This window comes from Pan paniscus, chromosome 20, assembly GCF_029289425.2.
Source record: "Pan paniscus chromosome 20, NHGRI_mPanPan1-v2.0_pri, whole genome shotgun sequence".
Classification (NCBI taxonomy): Eukaryota; Metazoa; Chordata; class Mammalia; order Primates; family Hominidae; genus Pan; species Pan paniscus.
Genome location: NC_073269.2, coordinates 12777763 through 12792139, shown reverse-complemented (window position 1 = coordinate 12792139; position 14377 = coordinate 12777763). Strand labels below are relative to the sequence as shown.

At 48.8% G+C, this 14377-nt stretch overlaps 1 protein-coding gene across 6 annotated transcripts in view; it reads left to right on the top strand.

Moving 5' to 3' along the window:
- Positions 1-14377, top strand: part of FBN3 (fibrillin 3) — an 86054-nt gene that overhangs the window by 39842 nt on the left and 31835 nt on the right. For 4 of the 6 annotated variants that reach the window (XM_063599822.1, XM_055102809.2, XM_055102810.3 and 1 more), the window contains 11 exons: positions 149-310; positions 1304-1372; positions 3365-3490; positions 5945-6070; positions 6761-6910; positions 8575-8646; positions 12037-12162; positions 12445-12570; positions 12884-13009; positions 13372-13488; positions 13949-14077. In XM_063599822.1, coding sequence (XP_063455892.1) covers positions 149-310; positions 1304-1372; positions 3365-3490; positions 5945-6070; positions 6761-6910; positions 8575-8646; positions 12037-12162; positions 12445-12570; positions 12884-13009; positions 13372-13488; positions 13949-14077 — 1329 coding nt within the window. The remainder of the gene's footprint in view (positions 1-148; positions 311-1303; positions 1373-3364; positions 3491-5944; positions 6071-6760; positions 6911-8574; positions 8647-12036; positions 12163-12444; positions 12571-12883; positions 13010-13371; positions 13489-13948; positions 14078-14377) is intronic. The other 2 variants (XM_063599820.1, XM_063599821.1) reach the window with 2 other exon arrangements.

Sequence of the window (14377 nt, the reverse complement as noted above, 5' to 3'; positions counted from 1 at the left end):
ATCTACCTGCTCCTGACAAACGGGACATCTGCTGGTCTCCTGCAAGAGTGGTTGTCCTTGTCACCTGTTGAAATAGACACATGCATGCACACGCACACATACAGCTTTCCCCCTGACACCTACTAACCATCCCCTTCTGCCTGTTCAGACACTCGGGCCGGGAACTGTTTCCTGGAGATGCATGACCGAGGGGACGGTGGCATTTCCTGCAGTGCCGAGATCGGAGTTGGTGTCACCCGAGCTTCCTGCTGTTGCTCCCTGGGCCGGGCTTGGGGCAATCCCTGTGAGCTGTGCCCTATGACCAACACCAGTGAGTCCCTGCGGGGCAGTTGAACACCGTGACCTAAGCCACCGAGGCCCGGGAGCTTAGGGGGTCACCTCTGCTAATGGCGGCGGTGGGGGGCTTAGGCGACAGGAAAACCAAGAACTGGGGAAGGAGAGGGGCTCATCCTGGGTCACACAGTGTACTCTTGGTAGTTCATTGGCTGGGCCTCTCTCCAAGGTTGCTTTCTGTAAATTCTCTGTGTTTATAGTCACTTGATCATTCAGTCAGTCAACAAACATTGAAAGTTCCTCTGTGTCATGTGCTGGGGACTGGGGACTCAGAGAAGGATGAGCCACAGCCTCTGCACACTGCTTCTCCCTCACCCTTAAACCAACAGTTTCAGGACTATGAGAGTAGAACTGTCCTAAGGGTTTTCTTTGGGGCATAGCCATAGCTCAGGAGAAAGCTGTGGGGAAGAGAAAGCTGTGGGGAAGGCTTTCCAGGGGAGGAGGCTTGAGTGAGGTTTTGAAGGATGTGTAGGAGTTTTCCTAGCAGAGTAGGGGGAATGATGTGCAATGCAGTGAGAACAGTATGTGCAAAGGCCTCAGGTGTGAAACAGGGAGGTACCTGTCCACCTATTCAGGTGTATGCGTGTGTGAATGTCCAAGGTCTTCCTTGCAGGGGGAAAACTTGCAGTTACACTAGGATATGGTTTTGGATCAGAAGGAATAATCTTCTCTCCCTCCTCCCCCCAGCCACTACCACATAACTCTGCTCACATGTTGAATGGGACCCCCCATTTACACACACACACACACGCACACGCACATGCACACACACACGCAAGCAGCCCCAGGACTGGCCAAAGTCTCTTGGCCCTAAGAGGCTAAAGAGATATGGAGATGTCGTTAGTACAGTAGAAGGATGGGAGCCCACTCTTGAGCTCCTGCTCAACTCAGGCTTCCTGCTGTTGCTCCCCTGTTTCCCCTAAGCTTTGCCCCAATACCCCACCTCACAGGAGCCTGTTTCCCTTTACAGCTGAGTACAGAACCCTGTGCCCGGGTGGTGAGGGCTTCCGGCCTAACCGCATCACTGTCATTCTGGAAGGTGAGTTCCTGGCAGACCATCCATCCGTCTGTCTGCCTAGAGACTGACTTTTCTCTCATCCCCACCTCACCAAAGTGTAGAGTTGAGCAGTTTTGTCCTGGGATGGGGCAGATCTTTCCACCTGGAGGCTGAGCAGCAGGACCACACTATGCTTTTAGTTTGTGTTTAATTTTTTTTATCTGTTCTTTCAGCCATTTCTTCCACTTGTTGGTTTATTGATCTTTTCATTTGTCCCCCATCCTTCCATTCATCCTTCATCCTTCTGTCCATTTATCCTTCCATCCACCCATCCATCCATCCATTCATCCATCTATCCATCCTTCCACCCATCCATCCATCCATTCATCCATCTATCCATCCATCCATCCATCCTTCCATTTTTTCCATCCATCCAGTACATCCATACATCCTTCCATCCAGCCATCCTCCATCCATTCTTCCTTCCATACTTCCATACTTCCATTCAACCATCCTCCATCTACCCATTCATCCATCCCCCACTCATCCCTCTCTTATCCTTTTATCCATCCATCTAGTCAACCATTCATTCCCCATCTTTCATCTATGCCCCATCTTTCTGTCCATTCATCCCTCCATCCATCCATCCATCCATCCATCCTTCCACCCGACCATCCATCCATTCATCTATCCTTCCACTCATCCTTCCATCCATTCATCCATCCATCCATCCATCCTTCCACCCGACCATCCATCCATTCATCCATCCTTCCACTCATCCATCCATCCATCCATCCTTCCACCCGACCATCCATCCATTCATCCATCCTTCCACTCATCCTTTCATCCATTCATCCTTCCACCCATCCAACCATTCTCCATCTACCCATTCATCCATCCCCCCACTCATTCCCCTCCTATCCTTCTATCCATCCATTCACCCATTTATCCCCCATCCTTCATCTATCCTCCATCCTTTCATCCATCCCCCCTCCTTCTGTCCATTTATCCTTCCATCCACCCATCCTTCCATCCATCCATCCTTCCACCCAACCATCCTCCATCTACCCATTCATCTATCCTTCCTTCCATCCAACTATCCTTTATCTACCCATTCATCCATCCTTCCATTCATCCATCCTTCCATCCATCCCTCCATCCTTCCATCCAACCATGCTCCATCCACCCATTCATCCATTCATCACTCATCCCTCTGCTATCCTTGTATCCATCCATTCACCCATCCATCCACCCCCCATCCTTCATCTAGCCCCCATTCATCCATCCATTAACCTATTTCCCACTCTCCCATCCATCCATCTCCCACCCACCTATCTCTCATTCTTCTATCCATCTATTCACCCATCCATCTATCCCCCATTCACCCATCCATCCTCAATACATCCATCCATCCACTCATCCATCCACCCATTTCCCATCCACCCGTTCCCTACTCCCTTTCTATTCCCCCACTCATCCACCCTTCCATCCATCTTCTATCTCCCATCTATTCATCCATTCATCCATCCATCCATCCACTTATCCACCCATTCACTCATTTGCCTATCTACTCACCTATCCATCCACCTTCCTATCCATCCACTCACTCATCGTCTTATTCATTGACCCACTTGCTTATTTACCCATCTACTGTTTCATGTCCATGCATCCATCCACTCATCCATCCATTCATCCATCCTCCCATCCATCCTTTCTATAGGGAGTGACAAGGTTGGAGAAGACTATTTTCCATCTAGAGGAAGAAAACTATCTATTTCTCTATCTAGAGGAAACTATGTAGTGGATGGGAGAATGGACTAACAGATGAAGGGAATGGAGTTGAATTTAGGGTAACATTAACTCAAGAGAATCTGTGTCCAGCCATCAAGATAGACCCTTCAAATGTCTATCAGTCATGGACAGCACTTGGGGATCCTCGAGAGGGCCCTGGAGAACCCAGAGCATGGTGTGGGTGCCCCTTAAGGCCTCTGCATGGGTTTAGCTCCCAAGCTTGGCTTCCTTACTTCCTGACAGACATCGACGAGTGCCAAGAGCTGCCAGGGCTGTGTCAGGGGGGTGACTGCGTCAACACGTTTGGCAGTTTCCAGTGTGAGTGCCCACCTGGCTACCACCTCAGTGAGCACACCCGCATCTGTGAGGGTGAGCATGGATTCTCTTTGGGGTGGGTCAGGCTCTTCCGCTCTCTCCCTGCCTTCCTGCCCTGCCAAGCCTCACAAGGGTAGAGGAGGGAAGGCCTCATGGAAAGGCTTCTGCCCCCTGCCTCCTGTTTTGTCATGATCTGTCAGTTCTCTCTTGCTGCCTTTAAGATGTTCATGGCTGCTGTGGATCTGTGGTGTGGGGGATAGTAGATAGACCCTTTAAAATGCCACAACACTCCCTTATGAAGTACAGCAGCTTCCTTCTTCACCATGTCTTTGTCTGGATGTTGTAAGCTTTTGACTGGATTCCAGAGTTCTGCAAAAGTTTATTTTTGTCTGTTTTGCCAGCTCAATAGTTGCTTTTGTGGAGGAATGGAGCCCTGGAGTTCCCTACTCTGCTATTTTTGGTGACATCACTCTTAGCATGCTAATATTCCACTACCTATTTTTGCCTGCTAGCTAAGAATACTTTATTACACTTTTTTCAACGGTTGAAAAAACCAAAAGAAGAATAACATTTTGTGACACATGAAAATTATATGAAATTCAAGGCTGGGTGCGTGGCAGCTCACGCTGGTAATCCCAGTACTTTGGGAGGCTGAAGTGGGAGGATTGCTTGAGGCCAGGAGTTTAAGACCCACCTGGGCAACATGGCAAGACCTTGTCTCTACAAAAAATTAAAAAATTAGCTGGGCATGGTGACTCACGCCTGTAATCCCAGCTACTTGGGAGGCTGAGGCAGGAGGATCACTTGAGCCTCGGAAGTCGAGGCTGCAGTGAGCCGTGATTGTGCCACTGTACTCCAGCCTGGGTGACAGAACGAGACCCTGTCTTAAAAAGAAAAGAAAAGAAAAAAAAGACTGGGCACAGTGGCTCATGCTTGTAATCCCAGCTCTTTGGGAGGCTGAGGTGGGCGGATCACGAGGTCAGGAGTTCGAGACCAGCCTGGCCAACATAGTGAAACCCCATCTCTACTAAAAATACAAAAATTAGCCGGGCATAGTGGCACACGCCTGTAGTCCCAGCTACTTGGGAGGCTGAGGCAGGAGAATCACTTGAACCTGGGAGGCGGAGGTTGCGGTGAGCCAAGATGAGGCCACTGCACTCCAGCCTGGGCAACAGAGTGAGACTGTCTCAAAAAAAATTAAAGAAAGAAAGAGAGAGAAAGAGAGAGAAAGAAAGAGAAGAAAGAAAGAGAGAGAAAGAGAGAGAAAGAAAGAGAAGAAAGAAAGAAAGAGAAGAAGGAAGAAAGAAGAAAAGAAAAGAAAGTTATATAAAATTCAAATTTCAGGGGTCCACAAATAAAATTTCCTTGGAGCACAGCCAGTGCCACAGTGTGTTTGCATATTGTTTGTGTCTGCTTTCTTGCTACATTGGCAGATTGAATAATCATGACACGCTGTAGTTTGGCCCGCAAAACCAAAATGTTCTGGCCCTTTACAGAAAAAGCTTACCACCCCTGGACTAGAGTAATGACCAGATTGAGAATCAATTTTTTCCCCCCAAGAATACTTTATCCGTAAGGTCCTTGATTCCTATCATATCATATTAGGAAGACATGGATGATCCTTTCTTGGTGATTATAAAACTGACTCATGAACTCAGGTCATTTTGTTCCTAATAGAAGCAGTATCATCATCAACTTTATTTTTAGGATTTTTTTTTTTTTTTTTAGAGCCAGTGTCTCACTCTGTTGTCCAGGCTGGAGTGCAGTGGTGTAATCACAGCTTGCTGTAGTCTTGACCTCCTGGACTCAGGTGATCCTCCCACCTCTGCCTCTCAAGTAGCTGGGACCACAGGCGTGTGCCACCATGCCCAGCTAAATTTTCATTTTTTGTAGAGATGGGACCTCACTATGTTGCCCAGGCTGGTCTCAAACTCTTGGCCTCAAATGATCCTCCTGCCTTGGCCTCCCAAAGCAGGGATGATAGGCATGAGCCACTGCATCCAGCTTGTAAATGTTTTTTTTTTTTTTTCACTTAATGTCATATTGTTTTTGTTCGTTTGTTTGTTTTTTAGAGCCAGGATCTCATTCTGCACCCAGGCTGGAGTGCAGAGGCGTGATCACGGCTCACTGCAACCTTAACCTCCTGGACTCAAGTGATCCTCCCAAGTGGCTGGGACTGCAGGCATGCACCACCATGCCCAGCTAATTTTTTAAAAATTTTTAGTAGAGATGGGGTCTTGCTATGTTGCCCAGACTGGTCTCGAACTCCGGGCTCAAATGATCCTCCCACCTCAGCATCACAAAGTGCTCAGATTACAGGCATGAGCCACCATGCCCGGCCCATATGATAGCTTTCTTCATCACTAAGATGTGTGTGCGTTTTAAACTGATTTTAAAACCAAACTTAGGTCCCTGGTGAAGTGGCCTTGCTGGGTCTCTGGAGTGGAGTTATTCAGACAATTCCTGGACGCTGCCCACTGTTCCCCTCCACCCCTTCTTTCCCTGCAGATATTGACGAATGCTCCACACACTCCGGCATCTGTGGCCCTGGCACCTGCTACAACACCCTGGGGAGCTACACCTGTGTCTGCCCTGCAGAGTACCTCCAAGTCAATGGTGGCAACAACTGCATGGGTAAGAAGCGTGATGACCTAGGGAACTGGCAGTCACAGAAGCAGCACCTGGGCATGGGAGGAACTGCTGGGAGCCTTCAAGCCTATGGAGAGGGAGGGTAAGCATATATGAAGTGCTGATATGTGGCAGTAAACAAAGCTGCAGGACTCAGGAGCCCAGAGCTGCCATGAACAGTTGCTCAGGTTGTGCACTGCTCAAAAAAGGCTGAAAAAAGTGAATGGATCCCCCAAGTATGTTGGGGGAGAGACATCAAGCCAATCAAGCCAGCCAGTAATCTTTTTTTTTTTTTTTTTTTTTTTTGAGATAGAGTCTCACTCTGTCACCCAGGCTGGAGCGCAGTGGCACAATCGGCTCACTGCAACCTCCACCTCCCAGGTTCAAGCGATTCTCCTGCCTCAGCCTCCCAAGTAGCTGGGATTACAGGCGTGTGCCACCACACCCAGCTAATTTTTGTATTTTAGTAGAGACAGGGTTTCACCATGTTGGCCAGGCTGGTCTCAAACTCCTGACCTCAAGTGATCCGCCCGCCTCAGCCTCCCAAAGTGCTGGGATTACAGGCATGAGCCACTGTGCCCGGACAAGCCAGTAATCTTCAAATGAATCAGTTAAGGAGTTCCCATCTCTTTGGCTCCCTCTTCCACTGATTTACGTGAGCCTTACCCACATTCTTCTCCTTTGTGCCAACTACAGATATGAGGAAGAGTGTCTGCTTCCGGCACTATAACGGCACATGTCAAAATGAGCTGGCCTTCAACGTGACCCGGAAAATGTGTTGCTGCTCCTACAACATTGGCCAGGCCTGGAATAGACCCTGTGAGGCCTGCCCCACTCCCACCAGTCGTGAGTAACCCTCCCCAACCTTCTTCCCAGCCTGGCCCCTCCTAGCATAATGGTTAAGGAAACACAGTGCCCTTAGGGCTCTTAGATTAATCCTCTTTGTTCTGATGAGAGCCAGAGAGTTGAAGTTTTGTCCCTCTATTAGTCCATTCTCATACTGCTATGAAGAAATACTGGATACTGGGTAATTTATAAAGAAAAAGAGGTTTGGCTGGGCGTGGTGGCTCACACCTGTAATCCCAGCATTTTGGGAGGCCGAGGCGGGTGGATCACTTGAGGTCAGGCGTTCGAAAACAGCCTGGCCAACACAGTGAAACCCTGTCTCTACTAAAAATACCAAAAAAATTAGCTGGGTGTGGTGGCGCAGGCCCGTAATCCCAGCTACTCGGGAGGCTGAGGCAAGAGAATCGCTTGAACCCGGGAAGTGGGGTTTGCAGTGAGCCGCGATCGTGCCACTGCGCTCCAGCCTGGGTTACAGAGCAAGACTCCATCTCAAAAAAATAAAAAAAATTTAAAAAAAGGAGGACTTTAATGGACTCGCAGTTCCACATAACTGGGAAGGCCTCACAATCATGGCAGAAGGTGAAGGAGGAGCAAAAGCACGTCTTACATGGTGGCAGGCAAGAGAGCGCGTGCAGGGGAACTGCCCTTTATAAAACTGTCAGATCTCACGAGACTTATTCCCTATCACGAGAATAGCATGGGAAAGACCCACCCGCATGACTCAGTTACCTCCCACCGGGTCCCTCCCGTGACATGTGGGGATATGGGAGCTACAGTTCAAGTTGAGATTTAGGTGGGGACACAGCCAAACTGTGTCAGTCCCCACGTATGGAAGGCAATATTTTAAAGTGAGCAAGGCAGCTTTTCTTCCATTTTGCAGATTTCGAGAATTCAGGATGGATCAATGGAGTTTTCATTGGTGGGGAAGGCCCTTGAAGATTCACAGGAGTAGCTGGGGGTGGGGTAGGGTGGGAGGGGGTCGGTAAATGTCCCAGGCCAGGGAGGAAAGCACAGCTGGTGAGAGATACCATAGACCTCCTGGGCTGGGGAAGGGGCAGACCTGGAGAAGCTCAGAGCCAAGATTGGGACCCTGATGGGAACATCGGTCAGGATGAGGGAAGGTGTTCTAGGCAGGGGCACAGCAGGAGCCAAGGCCTGGAGGCAGGACTGAGCAGAGTGTGTTGAGAGCAGGAATGAGTCCTGTTGGAATGATCTAGCAGCCAGCCCAGGCACCAGGGGGAGCTGCAGGAATGGGACAGTGATGGGAAGGGGACTTCTAGGGGCTTATAGCTGTATTCATTCCCCAGAGCTGCTGCAAAACATTAGTGCAAGCTAGGTGGCTTTAAAAACCAGACGTCGTGGCTCACGCCTGTAATCCCAGCTACTTGGGAGGCTAAGGTGGGAGGGTCACCTGAACCTGGGAGGTTAAGGCTGCAGTGAGCCGTGATTGCACCAGTGCACTCCAGCCTGGGTGACAGAGCGAGACTTTGTCTCAAAAAACTTAAATTAAATAAGTGGAAGGAGGGAAAGGGTGGGGAGAGCAAAAAAAGTTCAAGGTGGCCAGGTGAGGGCTGGGCTCCAGGGATGAGGTGTCCCCTCCAGATTGGGAGTGGGCTGGGGTCAGGCCTGCAGCCCCAGACTCAGCTTTGTTCCCCTTTGCGCAGCTGACTACCAGATCCTGTGTGGAAATCAGGCCCCGGGATTCCTCATTGACATCCACACGGGGAAGCCCCTTGGTGAGTGAGCGGTCCCTGCTCTATCCCTGGGCACCCATCCACCTGCGTCTGCTTCTTCCCACCCCTCCCCTCCTCAACAGCTCTTTTCCTTGCATCCACTCCCCCATCCTCCGCTCCTCCTCGCTCCACACACCTCCAACTCCCCAGGAATCCTGCCCTCAAAAACACTTCTTTTTAAAAAAGGAATGACACTATTTTTATTAAACCATTATCCATTTTTTAAAATGATAGTAAAATATATGCAACATAAAATTTACCATTCGAGCCATGCACACTGGCTCACGCCTGTAATCCCAGCACTTTGGGAGGCCGAGGTGGGTGGATCACCTGAGGTCAGGAGTTTGAGACCAGCCTGGCCAACATGGTGAAACCCGGTCTCTACTAAAAATACAAAAATTAGCTGGGCGTGGTGGTGCATGCCTGTAATCCCAGCTACTCGGGAGGCTGAGGCATGAGAATCGCTTGAACCCAGGAGGCAAAGGTTGCAGTGACCCGATATCTTGCCATTGCACTCCAGCCTGAGGGATAGAGTGAGACTTTTTTTTTTGTCTCCAGAAAAGTATCATTTGAACCATTTTTAGTGTGCAGTTCAGTGGCATTAAGTACACTTTCACTGTTTTGCAACTATCACCATCCAGAACTTTCTCATCTCCTCCCACTGAAACTCTGTCCCCATGAAACTCTCACTCCCCATCCCCCTCAGTCCCTGGCACCCACCATTCTACTTTCTGACTCTGCGAATCTGATGGTTCTAGGGACCTCCTGTGAGTGGAACCACACAGGATTTGTCGTTTTGTGTCAGGCTTATTTCACTGAACATGATGTCCTCAAGGTGCATCCGTGTTGCAGTTTGTGTCAAATTGCTCCATGCCCTTTTTTTTTTTTTTTTTTTTTTGAGATGGAGTTTTGCTGTTGTTGCCCAGGCTGGAGTGCAATGGCACTATCTCAACTCACTGCAGCCTCTGCCTCCTGGGTTCAAGCTATTCTCCTGCCTCAGCCTCCCAAGTAGCTGAGATTATAGGCACCTGCCACCACGCCTGGCTAATTTTTGTATTTTAATAGAGGCAGGGTTTCACCATGTTGGTCAGGCTGGTCTCGAACTCCTGACCTCAGGTGATCCGCCCACCTCAGCCTCCCAAAGTGCTGGGATTACAGGTGTGAGCCACTGCGCCTGGCCAGAATACTCCCTTTTTAAGTTTAACAATGTATTGCATAATTTAACACCTGCATGCCAAATTTCAACTATGCAGTGTTTAACTGATGAATTCATTTTCATTTGTTTTAATCCTCTGAATATATTCTCCTTATTTTTTAAAAAAATCAAACCATTGCAGCCAGGCGTGGTGGCTCACGCCTGTAATCCCAGCACTTTGGGAGGCCGAGGCGGGCAGATCACGAGGTCAGGAGATCGAGACCATCCTGGCTAACAAGATGAAACGCCGTCTCTACTAAAAATACAAAAAATTAGCCGGGCGTGGTGGCGGGCGCCTGTAGTCCCAGCTACTCGGGAAGCTGAGGCAGGAGAATGGCGTGAACCCGGGAGGTGGAGCTTGCAGTGAGTCGAGATCGCGCCACTGCACTCCAGCCTGGGCGACAGAGCGAGACTCCGTTGCAAAAAAAAAAAAAAAAAAAAAAAATCAAATCATGGCAAATAAAACCCACTTCTCCTCCACTCATCACCTCAACTCTGTCTCTTTTCTCCCTCTCTGGACGTTCTTATGCTTTATGGCTGGAGTATTTCTTTCTAGTTTTTTCTTCCTTCATTACATAATAGGTCCTCCACTGAAAATATATGACGTTGGTTTCTGGGGCATTTTACGTAAATGATGTAATGCTTGACACGTTGGTTACAACTTGCTTTTTTCGTCCAAATTGTGTCTTGAAGAACCGGCCAGGTTACTATCTGCTGTGCAGCCTCTCTCTTTGCCCTGCCTAGAAGTGTTTCATGGTGCAGATACATCCCAGGTCCCCCAGTGATGGGAACTTAGGTTGTTTCCAGTCCCCCACTGATGGACACTTAGGTTGTTTCAGATCTCCTTTTGAAGGACACTTGGATTGTTTCCAGTCCCCTTTGGATGGACACTTATATTGTTTATAACAGTTTTATTGAGAGATAATTCACATACCACACACTTCACCCATTTAAAGTGCCCTGTTTAGTGGTTTTGAATACATTCACAGAGTTATGCAACCATCACCTCAATATAAGTTTAGAACTCATTTTCATCACACAAAAAGAACATTTTCATCACAGTCCCCCACTGATGGACACTTAGTATGTTTCCATTCCCCCATTGATGGATATTTAGGTTGTTTCTAGTCCCCCATTGATGGACACTTAGTTTGTTTCCAGTCCCCCACTGATGGACACTTAGTTTGTTTCCAGTCCCCCGTTGATGCCTATTTAGGTTGTTTCCCGTCCCCTATTGATGGACACTTAGGTTATTTCCAGTCCCCCATTGATTGACACTTAGGTTGTTTCCTGTCCCCCATTGATGGACACTTAGTTTGTTTCTGCAGACAACTTAGTTTGTTTTCAGTCCCCCACTGATGGACACTTAGGTTCTTTCAAGTCCCCTTTTGATGGACACTTAGGTTGTTTCCAGTCCCCTACTGATGGACATTTAGATTGTTTATATCTAACAGCTTTATTGAGATATAATTCACATACCACACACTTCACCCATTTAAAGTGCCCTATTTAGTGGTTTTGAGTACATTCACAGTGTTACACAACCATCGCCTCAATCTAAGTTTAAAACATTTTCATCACACAAAAGTAAACCCTATGCCTATTAGCAGTCACTCCCTTTACCCCCTCCCTTCTGCCCCTGGCAACCACAAATCGACTTTCTGTCTCTATTGATTTGCTACTTCTGGACATTTCCTTTAAATGGAGTCATGCAATATTGTTCTTTCATGTCTGGCTTCTCTTAGCAGAATGATTTTAGGTTTCAACCACATTGTCACATGTTACAGGGCTTTACTCCTTAATAAGGCTGAAGAATATTCCATGGTACAGACATCCCATATTTTGCTCTGCATTCATCAATTGATGTTTCCAGTTTCTTGCTAAATAGCATCTCATACCGCTGTCCTGCTTACGCTTAAGGCCATTTCTTTCCAGCAGGGTTGCTGGGTCACAGGAAGTGTGCATTTTTAATTGAGAAAAACACACACTGTCTCTCTGCTCTTGTCTTTCCTCCCACATCCTCATCTCTTTCTGGTGTGAGTGGATGTATTTTGGTCACAGCAAGATTTTTTTGAGTGTGTGCTGGTTTGTGGCCACAACAGCCTCAACCAGATTGCAGGGCTAGTGGGTCCCTTCGCTCAGCATCGCTGGAAGTCCCAGGGGGCCGGGCTGCCCCTGATGGCAGATGCCTTCTGCAGACATTGATGAGTGTGGGGAGATCCCCGCCATCTGTGCCAATGGCATCTGCATAAACCAGATCGGGAGTTTCCGCTGCGAGTGCCCCGCGGGCTTCAACTACAACAGCATCCTGCTGGCTTGTGAAGGTGCCACCTCTGCCTGTTCCCAGCCCTGGGGCCTGGGTGGGATGCATGTCCGCCACTGTGCAATCTGGGCGAGTAACTAAAACTCTGTAAGCCTCCATTTCCCTGTATGTATAATGGGCTAACACCTTTCCAAGGGCCTCCATCTCATATAACCACCCTTACTCCAGCTCTGGCTGCTTCCAGAGAAACCACCTGCTCCGAAGCAGTGGACTGGGTTTCACGTTTGATTCTGTCAGGATGGGCTTCTCTGTCATCCCCACCTCATTTGCTGTATTTGCCCAGATGTCGATGAGTGTGGCAGCAGGGAGAGTCCCTGCCAGCAGAATGCCGACTGCATCAACATCCCCGGTAGCTACCACTGCAAGTGCACCCAAGGGTACAAACTGTCGCCAGGCGGGGCTTGTGTGGGTGAGCAGGGTCCCTGGGAGGAGGTGAGGGAGCTGGGCTCTGTCACCCGTGGGGACTTAGATGGGGTATGGCTCTGTCCAGGTCTTTCTCCTTTTCTATACTATTAGCGGGGAGGGGGATGTATTGAGAGTGTCTGTTAATAGGATGTGATAGAGGTGAGAGCTCAGGTCAATGCAGACAGCCTGATGCCCCTGGTGGAAGTTTGAGTGGGGAACTTCAAGGCAGATTCTGGCTTCCCCATTGCAGTAGGGAGAGCTCAGGCAAACACTGTGTGGTAGGGGCCCTGGGAACACCATGCTGTCTGCACCCCCAGGACAGAATGAGTGTCGGGAGATCCCGAATGTCTGTAGCCATGGTGACTGCATGGACACAGAAGGCAGCTACATGTGTCTGTGTCACCGTGGATTCCAGGCCTCTGCAGACCAGACCCTGTGCATGGGTGAGACCCTTATCTTCCCCCTCCTTTCAAGCCAGGCTGCCTAGGGTCTAAACCTCCCCTGGGATGGAAGTGGTGTTTCTGTCCATCCTAGTTCACAAAGAGATCCAAGTTTGGGTCCTGAGATTAAGATCTTGGGTAAATGGTTGATCTGCCTCCCTGTGCCTCAGTTTTCCCATCTGTAAAATGGGGGTGATATATCACACCGGGAGTACTTCCCAGCCATCACTGCCAGGGGTCACTGCCCAGTCATCTAGGCAGGGCTAGGTGCAGGGGAGGAGTGCTAGGTCCAGCTGGCCTCTCACTCCCCAAGTCCCCCAATGCCCTGGGTGAGCTGGGTTGGGCTCTCGGCTTTGCTTCTGCAGACATTGACGAGTGTGACCGGCAGCCTTGTGGAAATGGGACCTGCAAGAACATCATTGGCTCCTACAACTGCCTCTGCTTCCCTGGCTTTGTGGTGACACACAATGGGGATTGTGTGGGTGAGTCAGCTCAGGTGGCAGGCTGGCCACAAAGTAGGTTCTCAGAATCTAAGGAAGTGAATCTAAAAATTGGCCACAGAAAGATGCCCAGAAAGTCCCCGATTATTTAGAAATTAAATAACATACTCCTAAATAATCCATAGGTCAAATAAATCATAAGGAAAATTAGAAAATATTTTGAAGTAAAAGAAAATGAAAATGAAAGCATAAGATATGAAAATACATAGGATGCAGCTAAGGGGGCACTTAGAGGCAAATTCATAGCATTACATGGTTATATTAGAAAATATCAGCAACTACCTCATAAGATAGGTGGAAGGCTAATATACACGGTCTATACATGAGTGCTCAAGTTGAAGCCAATGCTATCAGCTCAACTCAGTTGTGGACAGAAGTACAAGGAAGGCTTGATCCCTTCAAGTTTTGTGGGTGAACTGGCCTGCCCATCTCCCCTCTACAGATTTTGACGAGTGTATTACCCTGGTGGGGCAGGTGTGCCGATTTGGCCATTGCCTCAACACAGCTGGTTCCTTCCACTGCCTCTGCCAGGATGGCTTTGAGCTCACAGCTGATGGGAAGAACTGTGTGGGTGAGTCTGCCTATGGTGCTCGGAGGCATCTCAGCCAGCCCCTGCTCCATGTACACCACAGTTTGGTACTTCTGGGTGAGCATAGATCCATTTACTACCCAAGCATTTATTTTAAGATTTAAAAAAAAAATACCCAGCACTTTGGGAGGCTGAGGCAGAGGGATTGCTTGAGGCCAGGAGTTTGAGACTAGCCTGGGCAACACAGTGAGTCCTCGTCTCTACAAAGAAATTTAAATTAGCCAGGAGTGGTGGCTATTACCTGTAGTCCTAGCTACTCAGGAGGCTGGGGCAGGAGAATCA